The 16,589-nt window shown below is 45.8% G+C and overlaps 1 protein-coding gene across 1 annotated transcript in view; it reads left to right on the forward strand.

Moving 5' to 3' along the window:
- GMPS (guanine monophosphate synthase) overlaps positions 1 to 16,589 on the forward strand; it is a 792,617-nt gene that overhangs the window by 705,535 nt on the left and 70,493 nt on the right. The window contains exon 2 of the mRNA XM_050778240.1: positions 15,845 to 16,039. Coding sequence (XP_050634197.1) covers positions 16,013 to 16,039 — 27 coding nt within the window. The 5' untranslated portion in view covers positions 15,845 to 16,012. The remainder of the gene's footprint in view (positions 1 to 15,844; positions 16,040 to 16,589) is intronic.

The raw sequence follows: 16,589 nt of genomic DNA on the forward strand, positions 1-16,589 counted from the left end.
CCCTTGAATTTATACATGACTGACCAACAGAATACAGCTGAGATGATGCTGGGTTAATTTCCAGGCCCAAGTCTTAAGAAACTGGAAGTGTTCACTTTCTTTCTCTTGAGATACTCACTCCTGGAACTGAGTCCCATGAACTAAGGGAAAGACTATGTGGAAAGAAACTAAGACCTGCAGCTTGCAGCACTGAGTGAGCTCCCAATCAACAGCCCCAAATTGCCAGCAATGTGTGTGAGCTATCTTGGAAGATAATCCTCCAGCCCCAAGTTGAGCTGCCCCTGCTAATGCTAAATGAAGAGTAGAGACAAGTATTCATTGCTAAGCCATGCCCAAATTGCTATTGTCTTCTTAGAAGACTTAGTGGTAGTATCTTTCCAACACAAACTAAAACATTTCTCTACAAACCTGGGAACCCACCCCCACCAGGCTCTCAGTGTCCCTCAGCAAATGTGGAACAAATGTCACTATCACTATAAAAACAAAACTGATACTGCATGGGACCTTCAGCCCATACTGTCATGAATAACTGTTTTTGTTTTTGTTTTTGTTTTTTGCATTTTCAACTCCCCTTACTCACTTCAGTTAATATCATTTCCCCTTTTCTTTGGAATACTGGTGTTCCCTGATAGATGTGTCTTGGGGAAGCTGGTGAAACTGCCAAATATAAAACCCTTCTGAGGCCGGGCGCGGTGGCTCAAGCCTGTAATCCCAGCACTTTGGGAGGCCAAGACGGGCGGATCACGAGGTCAGGAGATCGAGACCATCCTGGCTAACACCGTGAAACCCCGTCTCTACTAAAAAATACAAAAAACTAGCCGGGCGAGGTGGCGGGCGCCTGTAGTCCCAGCTACTCGGGAGGCTGAGGCAGGAGAATGGCGTAAACCTGGGAGGCGGAGCTTGCAGTGAGCTGAGATCCGGCCACTGCACTCCAGCCCGGGCGACAGAGCGAGACTCCGTCTCAAAAAAAAAAAAAAAAAAAAAAAAAAAAAAAAAATAAATAAATAAATAAAAACCCTTCTGGTGGTAGCCATGATCCTTTCTTGCTTTTTTTTTTTCTTACCCCTTTATAGGTATCCTGTGTTTTCCAGTTGAACGCTTGTGAAAATTTGCTTTATCCTTGAAGTTCAGAATTTTCACCAAGATGTATGATGGTATGTATTGTATAACACATATATGTTTTTCTGTTAATCTCGTTCAACATTTATTAGGTCTTTTTGAACAAAGTTTCAAATCTTTCTTGATTTTAGAGAAATTTTCCTTAATAATACCTTTGATTTTTCATTTTTTCCTCTTCATTAACTCCCCCTAAAAGTCCTAGTAAACTTATATTTTGTTTACTGGATTTACCCCTTAAGCGTTCTCTCATAATTTTCCATTTTCTTTTTGCTCTGTATTCTTAGAAACTTCCAAACTAGGTCCTTCAGAAACAAATTGAAATTGCACAGTTAAAATTTCTGCATTTCAAAATACATAAGAGTTTTATCTCAAAAAACAAACAAACAACTATAAAAAACTTTTTACATGGGGATTGGTGGTCATGGAGGTTTGAATTTAAGATGGCGGATTATCAAAGGCTATTGAAGCTTGGTGATAGGTACACCGAGGGTTCATATGAGACCATTCTGTTTATTTTGTACATATTTAAAATTCTGCATACAGGAAAATAAGAACAGAAACAACAACAAAAACCTCAAAGCAGGTTAGGCACAGTGGCTCACGCCTGTAATCCCAGCATTTTGGGAGGGTGAGGTGGGTGGATCACCTGAGTCACGAGTTCGAGACCAGCCTGGCCAACATGGTGAAACCCCATCTCTACTAAAAATACAAAATTAGCTGGGCATGGTGGTGCATGCCTGTAAACTCAGATACTTAGGGGGCTGAGACAGGAGAATTATTGAACCCAGGAGGCGGAGGTTGCAGTAAGCCGAGATCACGCCATTGCACTCCAGCCTGGGCAACAAGAGCAATACTCCATCTCAAAAAATAAACAAACAAGTTGGTTAACCACCACTACTAATGCTGCTATTCAGTCTGTTTCAGAAACAAAACAAATCCGAAAGAGGGAATTTTACTAGAAGGATATTTATGGCCTCCCAGAATCAGTGGAAGGCCAGGACACCTGGCTTAGCAAAAACACAAAAATCAAGGTGACACATACATCAGGAATTACAGCAATAAACTTCAAGAACATTTTTCAAAAAACTACTCCACTGCCATGCCTGTGATGTCTTCACTTCAAAGTTTTCTAGGCTCTATTACAAAAATTAATACCACCATCTAGTGGACCCTTCGTATACCTATGTCTGATTGTGGATTTCTTCTCTGGTTTTCCAATCATTTCACTAAGATCTGAACAGTATCTTCTGTATATTCCTCAGAATTTTAAAATTGTTTATTTTTGAGGTGGGAATCAGGTTTGTTGAGGTATAATTTATATCCAGTAAAATTGGCCCTTTTTAGTGTACAGTTCTATGAGTTTGTTTTTGTATGTGTTTTTTGTTTGTTTTGTTTTGTTTTGTTTTTGAAACAGTCTTGCTCTGTCGCCCAGGTTGGAATACAGTGGCGTGATCTTGGCTCACTGCAATCTTCGCCTCCTGGGTTCAGGCAATTCTCCTGCCTCAGCCTCTTGGGTAGCTGAGATTACAGGCGCCTGCCACCTGACCTGGCAAATTTTGTATTTTTGGTGGAGACTGGGTTTCACCATGTTAGCCAGACTGGTCTCCAACTCCTGACCTCAGGTAATCCACCCGCCTTGGCCTCCCAAAGTGCTGGGATTACAGGTGTGACCCACGGCGCCTGACCTTTTGTTTTCTTTTGAGAGAGAGTCTTACTCTGTTGCCCAGGCTGGAGTACAGTGATGTGATCTTGGCTCACTGCAACTTCCGTCTCCCAGGTTCAAGCAATTCTCATGCCCCAATCTCCTGAGTAGCTAAGACTACAGGTGCATGCCACCACACCTGGCTAATTTTTGTATTTTTAGTGGATATGGGGTTTCGCCGTGTTGGCCAGGCTGGTCTTGAACTCCTGACCTCAAGTGATCTGCCTGCCTTGGCCTCCCAAAGTGCTGGGATTACAGACGTGAGCAACCACGCCTGGCCCTATGAGGTTTTTGGGTGTTTTTTTTTGTTGTTTGTTTGTTTGTTTGTTTTTAAAATTTCCATAGATTTAAGCAAGGCATGGTGGCTCAAACCTGTAATCCCAGCACTTTGGGAGGCCGAGGCGGGCAGATCACTTGAGGTCAGGAGTTCTAGACCAGCCTGGCCAACATGATGAAACCCCATCTCTACTAAAAATATAAACGTTAGCGGAGCATGGTGGCGCACACCTGTAATTCCAGTTACTCGAGAGGCTTAGGTGGGAGGATTGCTTGAACCCAGGAGGTGGAGGTTACAGTGAGCCAAGATTGCACCACTATACTCACAGCTTGGGATACAGAGCGGGACTCAGTCTCAAAAAAAAAAAAAAAAGTTTTTTTCATAGGTTTTTGGGGGAATGAGTGGTGTTTGGTTACATGAATAAGGTCTTTAGTGGTGATTTCTGAGATTATGGTGCACCCATCACCCGGTTCTATGAGTTTTAATAAATATTATAGAACTACCACCACAATCAAGATATGGAATAGGTCTGTTAACTCCAAAAAGTATGTACCCTTGTGCCCATCTGAAGTCAACCTCTCCACCCATTCCCCAACCTCTGGTAACCACTGATCTCTTTTCTCTTCCTATAGCTTTGCCTTTTCCAAAATATCATGTAAATGGAATCATACAAAGTGTACCTTTTGAGTGTGTCTTCTTTCAGTCAGCATAATGCATTGAGATTCATTGATATCGTTGTCCCACATCCCCACCTCCTTCATTTTTTCTCCCCACTAATATTTCATTGTATGGATGTGCCAGAGTGTGTTTATCTACTGACCAGTTGAAGAACATTTGGATTGTTTCCCATTTTTTATGAGTAATTTTACTATAAACATTTGCATACAGGTTTTCGTGTAAACATATCTTTTCATCTCTCTTGGGCAAATACCTAGCAATAGGATTGTTAGGTCTTATTGATACCAGTGGGTTAGGGGAGGTCCCCAAATGCCAGTGGGGTCTCAACCCCAACCAGTCTCCAGGCTCTTGACACCTTCCCAAGAAGCAATTCAAGGATTAGTTGGAAGATAATGAAAGTGAAACCGTCACTGCAAGATTATAACTGAGACAGTGAAAGAGGTCTGACCTGACCAACTCCATCTTGCCTCTGACCATCAAGCCATCCTAGTTCATTCCTGGGTGTGGGACAAACTAACTTTAGGAGGAACTTAGTTTATAGTTTGAGGCAGAGATGATAACAGCCTTTTCCCAAAACAAATCCCCTTCTTGCCTGGGGACTAAACTGCCTTTGTAGTACTAACGTATTAGTCAAAAGATTATAAATTATGGTTTAGGAGTCATGCATCTGGAGACTACAAGATTCTGACACTCCCTAAATTGCTCCTGGGGATAAAAATCACTCTGAGAGGCTGGGTGTGGTGGCTCACGCCTGTAATCCCAGCACTTTGGTAGGCCGAGGTGGGCAGATCACATGAGGTTGGGAGTTTGAGACCAGCCTGACCAACATGGAGAAACCCCATCTCTACTAAAACTACAAAATTAGCCGGGTGTGGTGGCACATGCCTGTAATCCCAGCTACTTGGGAGGCTGAGGCAGGAGAATCACTTGAACCCAAGAGGCTGAGATTGTGGTGAGCTGAGATGGTGCCACTACACTCCAGCCTGGGCAACAAGAGTGAAACTCTGTCTTAAAATAAATAAATAAATAAATAAATAAAAGAAATAAAACACTATTATAAAACCTAAGACCAGTGCTTGGGATATTTTGCAGACCGTGTCCTCGATGGATCAGCTGGCACCACCCAGATAGATAAACTGGCTCATCTGATCTTGTGGCCCCCATCCAGGAAGTGACTCAGTGCAAGAAGACAGCTTCGACTCCCTATGATTTCATCTCTGACCTGACCAATCAGCACTCTCAGCTCACTGGCTTCCCCCCACCCACCATTTTTTGTTGTTGTTGTTTGTTTGTTTTTGAGACCGAGTCTCGCCCTGTCGCCCAGGCTGGAGTGCAGTGTTGTGATCTCTGCTCACAGCAATCTGCGCCTCCCGGGTTCAAGTGATTCTCTTCCCCTAGCCTCTCAAGTAGCTGGGATTATAGGTGCATGCCTTCATGCCTGGCTAATTTTTGCATTTTTAGCAGACACAGCATTTCACCATTTTGGTCAGGCTGGTCTCTAACTTCTGACCTCGTGATCTACCCTCCTCGGCCTCCTGAAGTGCTGGGATTACAGGCGTGAGCCACTGCGCCCAGCCAATTCGTTCTTAAAAACTTAATGCTTAGGGAGACTGATTTGAGTAGTAATAAAACTCTGGTCTCCCACACAGCCGGCTCTGTGTGAATTACTCTTTCTCTTTTTTTTTTTTTTTTTTTTTTTTTTTTTTTTTTTTTTTTTTTTTTTTGAGACGGAGTCTCGCTCTGTCGCCCAGACTGGAGTGCAGTGGCGCGATCTCCACTCACTGCAAGCTCCGCCTTCCCGGGTTCCCGCCATTCTCCTGCCTCAGCCTCCCGAGTAGCTGGGACTACAGGCGCCCGCCACCGCGCCCGGCTAATTTTTGTATTTTTAGTAGAGACGGGGTTTCACTGTGTTAGTCAGGATGGTCTCGATCTCCTGACCTCGTGATCCGCCCGTCTCGGCCTCCCAAAGTGCTGGGATTACAGGCGTGAGCCACTGCGCCCGGCGAATTACTCTTTCTCTATGGCAATTCCCGTCTTGATAGATTGACTCTGTCTAGGCAGAGGGCAAGGTGAACCCACTGGGCGGTTATAAAAGTATGGAGGTTTATTGCAAAGAGAAAATTACACATTCAAGAAAGGGGAGTGTGAACATACTCAAGAGTCACACAGCCCGATCTGAAGTTTTTATCTTTGTAGATTTCTTTAACCAAGGAATGGAATATTCATAAAGAATCCTGGAAAAATGTAGAGATTTCTCAGAACTGTGGTGCCATTTTTTAACCAAATATGGGACTGTCATGGCACTGGTGGGTGTGTGATTTAGTATGTTAATAAGTGTATAATCAGGTCCTAGGTGAAACCTAGGTCAAATCCAGCGCCATGTTATGTCCTGTCAGCCTTAGTGAGTTTGGCCAACACCCTGGTTTTTAGAGTCTTATCAGCCTCTACCTTATGCAAATATTTTAACAGTTTTTTTCCTTGTTACGTGAAACTGCTGCCTGGAATTATTAAATTTTTCTGCAACCACCTTGTATTATGCCTGTCTCATTTTCCCGTCTCAGAGATGACTACTTTTTATTTTTCCAGATTGATGAGGGAGGAAGTCAATCTTACGTATTTACTTTCTGTTGAATGGGGCATTGGCCCTGCCTATCGAGGGTATGCAAATCTCTGGCTGCTTGGTCTGAGGGTCCCAAGGGTGGAGCATCAGGAGAGTCTGAATATGAGGCAGGGATTGGCTGCAATCTCTGTATGACCATTATTTTGGCATTGAACTACAGCAACCTAGAAGACACAGACTTTACAAGGAGGTTAAACAAATAAGGACCAAAGATTAGTAGTAATAAGATAGTTATTAAAGATCCTAGGAAAGGTAGGAATTATGTCACACTTGGTAGGTATCCTTTGATGAAGTCCCAGATGGTTCGAGTAGTGGAGCTATTGAAATTATGTAGCCAGGGCCGGGCACGGTGGCTCAAGTCTGTAATCCCAGCACTTTGGGAGGCTGAGATGGGTGGATCACGAGGTCAGGAGATCGAGACCATCCTGGCTGACACAGTGAAACGCCATCTCTACTAAAAAAAAAAAATACAAAAAACTAGCCGGGCGAGGTGGCAGGTGCCTGTGGTCCCAGCTACTCGGGAGGCTGAGACAGGAGAATGGTGTGAACCCAGGAGGCAGAGCTTGCAGTGAGCCCAGATCGCACCACTGCACTCCAGCCTAGGCAACAGAGCGAGACTCCGTCTCAAAAAAAAAAAAAAAAAAAAAAAAGAAATTATGTAGCCAGGTAGCCTTTTGGTAAATATTTTGAATTTGTAGTTTAATACTAGTTTAACTAGTTTAATATTAGTTTAACTAATTTTTAGCTTAACTAATTGAATTGTTAATATAAGAACAGTCGGTGTGATTTATTATTGTGCAAACCCCTCCTTGTTCGGATAAAACCTCGTTTTTTGTTTTTTTTTTGAGACAAAGTCTCACTCTGCCCCCCAGGTTGGAGTGCAATGGTGTGATCTCGGCTCACTGCAACCCCTGCCTCCTGGGTTCAAGCGAGTCCCCTGCCTCAGCCTCCCCAGTAGCTGGGACTATAGGCACCTGCCATCATGCCTGGCTAATTTTTTGTATTTTGGTAGAGACAGGGTTTCACCATGTTGGTTATGGCTGGTCTCGAACTCCTGACCTTGTGATCTGCCCGCCTCAGCCTTCCAAAGTGCTGGGATTACAGGAGTGAGCCACTGCACCCCGTCCAAAACCTCTTGTTTTTTTGACCATTAAATGGTTTATGCTCTGGCCCTGTTAGGGCCTCATACAACTGCTTAGCAATGAGCCCAAATCCTGGGATCCAAATTCTGTAAAATCCTGCCATATTCAGGAAACTTCTGAGTTTTTTTTTGTTTGTTAAAGTTCTGTTTTTTAAGATAGTCTCTTTTTGTCTGATGGACAAGGTTCAGTATCCTGGGCTTAGGATGTACTCCAGATATTTTACTTTCAGCTTAGAAATCTGGGTCTTGGCTGGGCGTGGTGGCTCAAGCCTATAATCCCAGCACTTTGGGAGGCCGAGACGGGCGGATCACAAGGTCAGGAGATCGAGGCCATCCTGGCTAACATGGTGAAACCCCGTCTCTACTAAAAAATACAAAAAACTAGCCGGGCAAAGTGGCAGACGCCTGTAGTCCCAGCTACTCGGGAGGCTGAGGCAGGAGAATGGCATAAACCTGGGAGGTGGAGCTTGCAGTGAGCCGAGATCCGGCCACAGCACTCCAGCCTGGGCAACAGAGCAAGACTCTGTCTCCAAAAAAAAAAAAAAATTCTGGGTCTTGAGGCTGGGCGCAGTCACCCACACCTGTAATCCCAACACTTTGGGAGGCCAACGCCTGCGGCTCACCTGAGGTCAGGAGTTTGAGACCAGCCTGGCCAATATGGTGAAACCCTGTGTCTACTAAAAATACGAAAAATTAGCCTGGTGGGGTGGTGTGTGCCTATAATCCCAGCTACTCCAGAGGCTGAGGTAGGAGAATCACTTGAACAAGGGCAAGGGAGGTTCCAGTGGGCCCAGATCACACCACTGCACTCCAGCCTTGGTGACAGAGTGAGACTCTGTCTCAAAAAAAAAAAAAAAAGAGGCGGGGAGTGGTGGCTCACGCCTGTAATCACAGCACTTTGGGAGGTTGAGGAAGGTGGCTCACCTGAGGTCAGGAGTTGGAGACTAGCTTGGCCAACATGGTGAAACCCTATCTCTACTAAAAATACAAAAGTAGCCAGGCATGGTGGTGCATGCCTGTAGTCCCAGCTATTCGGGAGGCTGAGGCAGGAGAATTGCTTGAACCCCGGAGGTGGAGGTTGCAGTGAACTGAGATCGCGCTGCTGCACTCCAGCCTGGACGCCAAAAGTGAAACTCCCTCTAAAAAGGAAAAGGAAAATATATTACCCATTGTACAGGAATCTTGTGAAGATTACTTTTAAAATTATTTATTATTATTATTATCATGATTATTTATTTTTTTGAGATAGAGTCTCACTCTGTGGCCCAGAGTGGAGTGCAGTGGCACCATATCAGCTCACTTCAACCTCCGCCTCCTGCGTACAAGTGATTCTTATGCCTCAGCCTCCTAAGTAGCTGGGACTACAGGCATGCGCCACCATGCCTGGCTAATTTTTGTATTTTTAGTAGGATAGGTTTTCGCCATGTTGGCCAGGCTGGTCTCAAACTCCTGGCCTCAAATGATCTGCCTGCCTTGGCCTCCCAAAGTGCTAAGATTACAGGTGTGAGGCAACACACTCAGCCTATTGTGGCTAATTTTATTTTCCAAGTATTGCACCATGATTTCAGTTCCACATGTTCTTCCAGAACACTCTCCTTAAATCTGGGTGGGTCTTGTGATGCATTTAATTAAGAGAATGCAGGGAAGTAAACCTGTTTGATTTCTAAGACTAGATTAGAAAAAACCACACAGCTTCTACCTAGTGCTTGATATCTCACTGCCCATCCCTTGCCACTCACCCCCACACTCTCCTTGGGAGTCCTGAGCTGACACATAGGAAATCTAGTTAACCTGAAGTAGCTGTGATAGAGAGACCACATAGAGGTAGAGATGCCAGGAGGACTACAACTGTTCTAGCCCTCAGCTGTTTGAGTGTCCCAGCCCAGGTATCACAGATATGAGCGAGAAAGCCTTCACATGATTCTAGCTTCTAGCCTTTGAACTACTCTAGCTAAGGCCTAGTGGGGTTGGGCTTTGGGCAATGCCAGCTGACACAACAGGATGAAGAAAAGCTGCCCCTGCTGAAGCCTGCCCAAATAGCAGCAAAATTGTGTTGTAGTTTTAAGCCACTAGGTTGGGGGTTGTTATATAGCAACAGATGAGGAGAACAATTACAGACTAGCTATTTTATGGATTGTGGCTCAATTTGGGTTTGCCTAATGTTTATTCATGATTAAATTCAGGCTATGCATTTTAGGCAAGACACTACTAAGATAATACTGTGCACATCTCACTGCATCCATCAAGTGACACATGGTGTTGATTTATTCCATTACTCTTGATGTTAATTTTGATCCTTGAGTAAAGACATATCTTCATGTTTCTCCATTGTAAAGTTACTCTTTTTCCTTGTATAATTGATAATTATTTTGTGGGGAGATATTCTGAGACAACATAAATAAAACCCATTCCCTCATCCATCTTTCCCCCACTAATTTTACTATCCATTGATGTTTACTGCCTAAATTTATTATGTTTATGATGGTTGCAAAATGAAGATATTCTAATTCAATTATTCCTTGTATGTTTATTAGTCAACATTCCATTATAAGGAAGAACTTTCTCTTCTCTCCATTTAATCTTTCATTTGTTTATATTGGCATAGACTGATATATTCCTAAGTGATTCAGTGGACGTAATGTTTACTATCATTGTCTATTTTGACATATTGTTTTTTATTTGGTCAGTAAAAGCTCTTTCAAGCTAACTTCTGTGTCCTTCTGACATGTCCCCATGATTCCTTGAGCACTTCCTTACTTCTGGTACAAAAAGTTGTTCCTAGTCATCTTGTCTCTTTTTTGGTCCTGAAATCAGCCATTTCTCTAAGAAGCCCTCATTTCTCTTGCTGGAGAATGGTATTTAGAAACCAGTATTTGGGTGCTGGCTTTGCTTATTGCTATTGGAGTGATACTGTTGTCAGCGTCTCTCTGTGGACAGAGACAAGTGAACACATAAAAGCAGTAAAAGGAAGGCTGGGTACGGTAGCTCATGCCTGTAATCCGAGCACTTTGGGAAGCAAAGGTAGACAGATCACTTGAGGTCAGGAGTTCGAGACCAGCCTGGCCAACATGGTAAAACCCCATCTCTACTAAAAATTAGCAAGGCATGGTGGAGGGCACCTGTAATCCCAGCTACTTGGGAGGCTGAGGCAGGCGAATTGCTTGAACCCAGGAGGTAGAGGTGGCAGTGAGCCAAGATTGCGCCACTGCACCCCAGCCTGGGCAACAAAGCGAGACTCCATCACAAAAACAAAAACAAAAAAAGTAGAAGGTGGCAAGTATTAATGAAGAGGAAAGGGTTATGGGATCACAAGAGGAGGAGACATGTAACCCAAGACTTCAGAGTTGTGGGGAGGGAATCAGAAATATTCCACACAGAAGATATTTATGTACAAAAGGCCCACGTCAAAACAGAACATGTCATGTTTATGGAATTGAAGCAGTTTAATATGGCTAGAGAGTAGAGTGATGGGGCAGTGGTAAGAGAGCAGGTTGCAAGGTAAATAAGGGCTAGTCAAACCTCCAAGAGCCTAATAAGAAATGTTAGAAGTTTGGAGTTTTTCCTGAGAGCCATGGGGAGCCATAAAATGATCACATTTGTATTTTAGAATGGTTGTCTTCAATTAAAAAAAAATTTGCTGGGCACAGTGGCTCATGCCTGTAATCTGAACACTTTGGGAGTCTGAGGCGGGTGGATCACTTGAGGTCAGGAGTTCTAGACCAGCTGGGCCAACGTGGCAAAGCCCTATCTCCACTAAAAATACAAAAAAATTAGCCAGACGTAGTGGTGCGCACATGTAATCCCAGCTACTCAGGAGGCTGAGGCAGGAGAATCGCTTGAACCCAGGAGGTGGAGGGTGCGGTGAGCCAAGTTTGCGCCATTGCACTCTAGCCTGGGTGACAAGAGCAAGATTCTGTCTCAAAATAAATAAATAAATAAATAAATAAATAAATAAAATTAGCCAGGTATGGGGGTGCACACCAGTAATCCCAGCTACTTGGGAAGCTGAGGTAGGAGAATGACTTGAACTCAGGAGGCAGATGTTGCAGTAAGCTGAGATTGTGCCACTGCACTCTAGCCTAGGCAACAGAGTGAGATTCTGTCTCAAAAACAAACAAACAAACAAACAAACACAAAACTCATATACTGCCCTAAAATAATTTTGCAAAACTGTGTACCTCCTTCCACATCTTAACAACTAATATTTTTCATAAGTTTACAAGTTAATTTTTTGTTAATGGGAGGTTGAAAATATTAAACATTTTGAAAGATGAAATAAGGTAACCATGGATTATGCCTGAAATACATATTTTATGACATGATACATACATACCAAATCTGAAACATTGTATGAAATTTCTATCTGTGGGTTTTAGCAACTGTATTTTGAAAAAATGTGTTGGTCCTAGAAAGCATACAATTGCATTTAAAGGACTCAACATCACTGTTCTATGTTGCCTAAGATTTTTGAATTCAAGGCAACCTTGTCCCTTAACAAAAATATTTATATGACAAGCAAAGAAGGAAGACTTGTAGGTTTAAGCTGCCTCAATGTATCATTAAAAGAGACTTCCATTCAGCGGACATGGATCTCCAGGAACAACAACAAAGAAAAGGTTTCCAGACTTCTGCTTCTGTCAAAGAAGAGGTAACAGGGACTGGATTTACCCTCCTGCCTGAAACAAACAAAAAAACTCAGACAAAATATATGAAACAGGGCCAGGCGCAGTGGCTCATGCCTGTAATTCCAGCACTTTGGAAGGCTGAGGCGGGCAGATCACTTGAGGACAAGAGATCGAGACCAGCCTGGCCAACACGGTGAAACGTGGTCTCTACTAGTAATACAAAAATTACTGGGTGTGGTGGTACACACCTGTAATCTCAGCTACTTGGGAGGCTGAGGCAGGAGAATTGCTTGAGCCCAGGTGGTGGAGGTTGCAGTAAGCCAAGATTGCACCATTGCACTTCAGCCTGGGCAATAAGAGTGAAACTCCATCTCAAACAAACAAACAAACAAACAAAATCAATCATTGTAATTTAACACATTCAAAACCTGAAAAAAGAAAAACTATATAGTTATTTGAATAGCCACAGAAAAAGCATTTGACAGCATCCACTCTTGACCAAAACTTTCAGCAAAAGAGGAACAGAAGGAAACTTCCTCAACTTGACAAAGGGCATCTATGAAAACCCACAGGTTATTTGTGAAAGACTGAATGTTTTCTCCCTAATAAGTGTCAACGAGTAGCCAGGCGTGATGGGGGGTGCCTGTAATCCTAGCTACTCGGGAGGCTGAGGAAGGAGAATTGCTTGAACCCAGGAGGTGGAGGTTGCAATGAGCCGAGACTGCACCATTGCACTCCAGCCTGGGCAACAAGAGCGAAATTCCGTCTAAAAAAAAAAAAAAAAGAAAAGAAAAAGAAAAAGTAAGTGTCAATATGAAGTTTGGGAGATTGGGAGAGAAGTTTTGTTTTGACTTGTTGAGTTTGGGGCCTAACATGACATTGACAATCGAACTGAGGATGAACATAGTTATCTGGGTCTGGAGCACAGAAGAGAGTTGTTAAAACATAGAGCATATTAAGGGTATTTTAAAAACAAGTCTATATTTTGTTTATTTATTTATTTATTTATTTATTTATTTTTGAGACGGAGTCTTGCTCTGTCGCCCAGGCTGGAGTGCAGTGGCCGGATCTCGGCTCACTACAAGCTCCGCCTCCCGGGTTCCCGCCATTCTCCTGCCTCAGCCTCCCGAGTAGCTGGGACTACAGGCGCCCGCCACCTCGCCCGGCTAGTTTTTTGTATTTTTTAGTGGAGACGGGGTTTCACCATGTTAGCCCATGTTGGGATGGTCTCGATCTCCTGACCTCGTGATCCGCCAGTCTCGGCCTCCCAAAGTGCTGGGATTACAGGCTTGAGCCACCGCGCCCGGCCTATTTATTTATTTATTTTGAGATGGAGTTTCACTCTTGTTGCCTAGGCTAGAGTGCAGTGGCACCATCTTCGCTCACTGCAACCTCTGCCTCCCAGGTTCAAGCAATTCTCCTGCCTCAGCCTCCTGAGTAGCTGGATTACAGGTGTCCACCACCACACTTGGCTAATTTTTTGTATTTTTAAGTAGAGACGGAGTTTTACCATGTTGGCCAAGCTGGTCTCAAACTCCTGACCTCAGGCGATCCACCTGCCTTAGCCTCCCAAAGTGCTGATATTACAGGTGTGGGCCACCGCACCTGGCCAACAAGTCTATATTTTTAAACAAGTGCCCCCAAGGAAGAGTAAGATGAGAGAAGGATTAGGAATAGAAATACTGAAGAAATCTAGATCTTAAAGCTCCTGAAGGACAGATACTGGAAAAGGAGCAAGCAAAGGCAACCAAGAGCAATCACAGCGATGAAAAGACAACTTTTTGGTGCATTTTAAAGAAAATCCAGTTTCAACAAAGAGGGATGGGTCAATAGAGTCAGAAGCTAAAGAAGAACTTAGGAATATCAGGATCCTATATTGTGTGCATGCCAATATTCTTAGCCATTAAGCACAGTTGACCACTAGAATTTGTTTGTTTATTTATTTATTTATTTTGAGATGGAGTTTCACTCTTGTCGCCCAGGCTGGCGTGCAAAGGCATGATCTTGGCTCACTGCAACCTCCCCCTCCCGGGTTCGAGCAAGTCTCCTGCCTCAGCCTCCTGAGTAGCTGGGATTATAGGCACACACCACCACGCCTGGCTAATTTTTGTATTTTTAGTAGAGACGGGGTTTCATGATGTTGGCCAGAGTGGTCTGGAACTCTGACCTCAGGTAATCCACCCTCCTCGGCCTCCCATAAAGTGCTGGGATTACAGGTGTGAGCCACCATGCCTAGCCTAGAATATATTTAAAGTAAGCATTGTTTAAGATAGATGGGATTTAGCCAATCCTTAATGCCAGTACATCACATCACATTCCATTCCATTGGGGGTGGATGTTTATGTAAGTTGAGGCTCTCCTATTGGTTACTACACCCTTCTTTAGATTGTGCATGCAGACCTACCCAGAGAAGCCAGTATCCATGGCTTTGGAGAGTTCAAATATTCAATTTTCGGTTGATAAAAAGATAAGCAAAATACTTGAGTCTCAGGCCCACTAGGACCTTGGGCCTTTCGTTTTTGTAAATATTTCACTAATAAACTTGTCTACTCTTTCCCAGATTAGGGAGCCCTTACAATCTATACTGAGAGGCACATTATCTCACTACCCCTCAATTTCCTCATTTGTAAAAAGGATAAGAACATCAATCCTACCTTACTACTTTCACGGGACTGGTTAAAGTTAGTTTTCAAAGTGTTTTCTCACTTTGGCTCCTTAACACCCGAACTAGAGTCTGACACAAGAATGAACTGCAGTAGAATGTTGGCTGTATTATAATAACAATATTTGTGGAAAGGCTTTGTTAGCTGGAAGCCATCTCAAGTATTATTTTTTATACCCCAATCTCGATTTAGGCCTCTAGGTAACCAAATTCAATGCAACACCTCATCTTGATGGTCGCCAAGGGATAGGTGGAGGGACTGCAGCCGCTTCCCCACAAACAATTCCAATAAAAACATTGCTGTGCAAACAGAGCTTCATGACCAGTTCCCTGGGCCAGCTGCTCACCAGAATACCACTCCCAAACTCCCTTTTCTTTGGAAATACTGCACCTGCTGTAGAACTTTTTGTGGGGAGCTGTATAACTTTTGAAGTATCTAAGTGATCAGTTCCTACAATGACGTCCTTGAGATATGGTCACGGAACTTTCCAAAGCAGCCTTGGCCTCCTTCATGTCCGACAACCTGAGATAAGGCCACGCCACCGGCTAAGAGTTCCGCCAGAGGCCCAGCTCTCAGGAGGCCTCCTTGGTGCCGCCAGTCTCCCGCAGTCGTCCAATGTAGCAGGCAAATCGGGTAGAAGCAAACTGGCTCGGATTCGGCTTCGGTTTTTCTCCCGGCCGGCGCCACAGGCCCCGCCTCCCGGGGCTGGCTCCTCAGTGCGAGGGCGGGAGGGGCGGAGCCGGTGGGTGCCGCGGGCTCCTCCTCCCAAGGGCGGGCCGCCGGAGACCCGGCCGGCTTTGCCGGCTGGGACGGGGCTGGGGGCGGGGCCGGACGCCGCGAGCCCCTCCTCTCGAGGGCCGGCCGGTTTGGCGGCGGCTGCGGAGGGTATCTGAGGCTCGGCTGCCAAGCCGAACGGGCTCTGGCTCCTCCCAGTGGCCGGCCGGGGCGGAAGCAGGAGGCGGGGGCTGCGTGCGCGCTGCTGGTCTCCTCTCCCGCGGCGCTGGGGCCCGCGCTCTGCTGCTGTTGCTCCATTCGGCGCTTCTCTGGCGGCTGGCTCCTCTCCGCTGCCGGCTGCTCCTCGACCAGGCCTCCTTCTCAGCCTCGGCCCGCGGCGCCGACCCTTCCGGCACCCTCCCGCCCCGTCTCGTACTGTCGCCGTCACCGCCGCGGCCCCGGCCCTGGCCCCGATGGCTCTGTGCAACGGAGACTCCAAGGTCAGCGTGGGGGTCCCTGCAGCACCGCATCCCGGCGGAGGCGAGGCTCCCGGACCGGGGAGCCACCCCGCGGGGCCCTTCCCCACCCCTTCCCCCAGCCCGTCCGCGCAGCCCTGCGGCCCGGGCAGCCATGCGTCGGAGAGTCCCTGGTCGGGGCCTGTGGCATGTTTTTTCTCGGGAGCGGCAATGCTTTGTTGATTCTGTCTGCGTGTCGAGGTCCGGGCGTCGGGGAGGGCATCAGCTCCCGCGGCCGCGCCGATGGTCCCCGCCTCCCCCGCGCCGCTGTGGGGCGCAGAGCCCGCGAGCGCGGCCCGAGGGTGGGGGTAGGGAGGTGAGCAGGCTTGTGTGTCTGTGTGTCGTGGTGGGGGCTTCCTTGGCTCTCACCCCGTCCCTTTGGGAGGCTGGGGGCCTGTTGTGGCGATCCCGTGGCCCGCCGAAGGCAGGGCAGGGTCGAGGCCTCCTGTGCGGCGTTGGAGCTGGGCCGGCCTCTGGTCTTCCCGCCACCCGGTTTCCCGCCTGCCCTCGGCGAGGCCCGCTCCATTTGCCCCGC

This window comes from Macaca thibetana, chromosome 2 (assembly GCF_024542745.1).
Source record: "Macaca thibetana thibetana isolate TM-01 chromosome 2, ASM2454274v1, whole genome shotgun sequence".
Lineage (NCBI taxonomy): Eukaryota > Metazoa > Chordata > Mammalia > Primates > Cercopithecidae > Macaca > Macaca thibetana.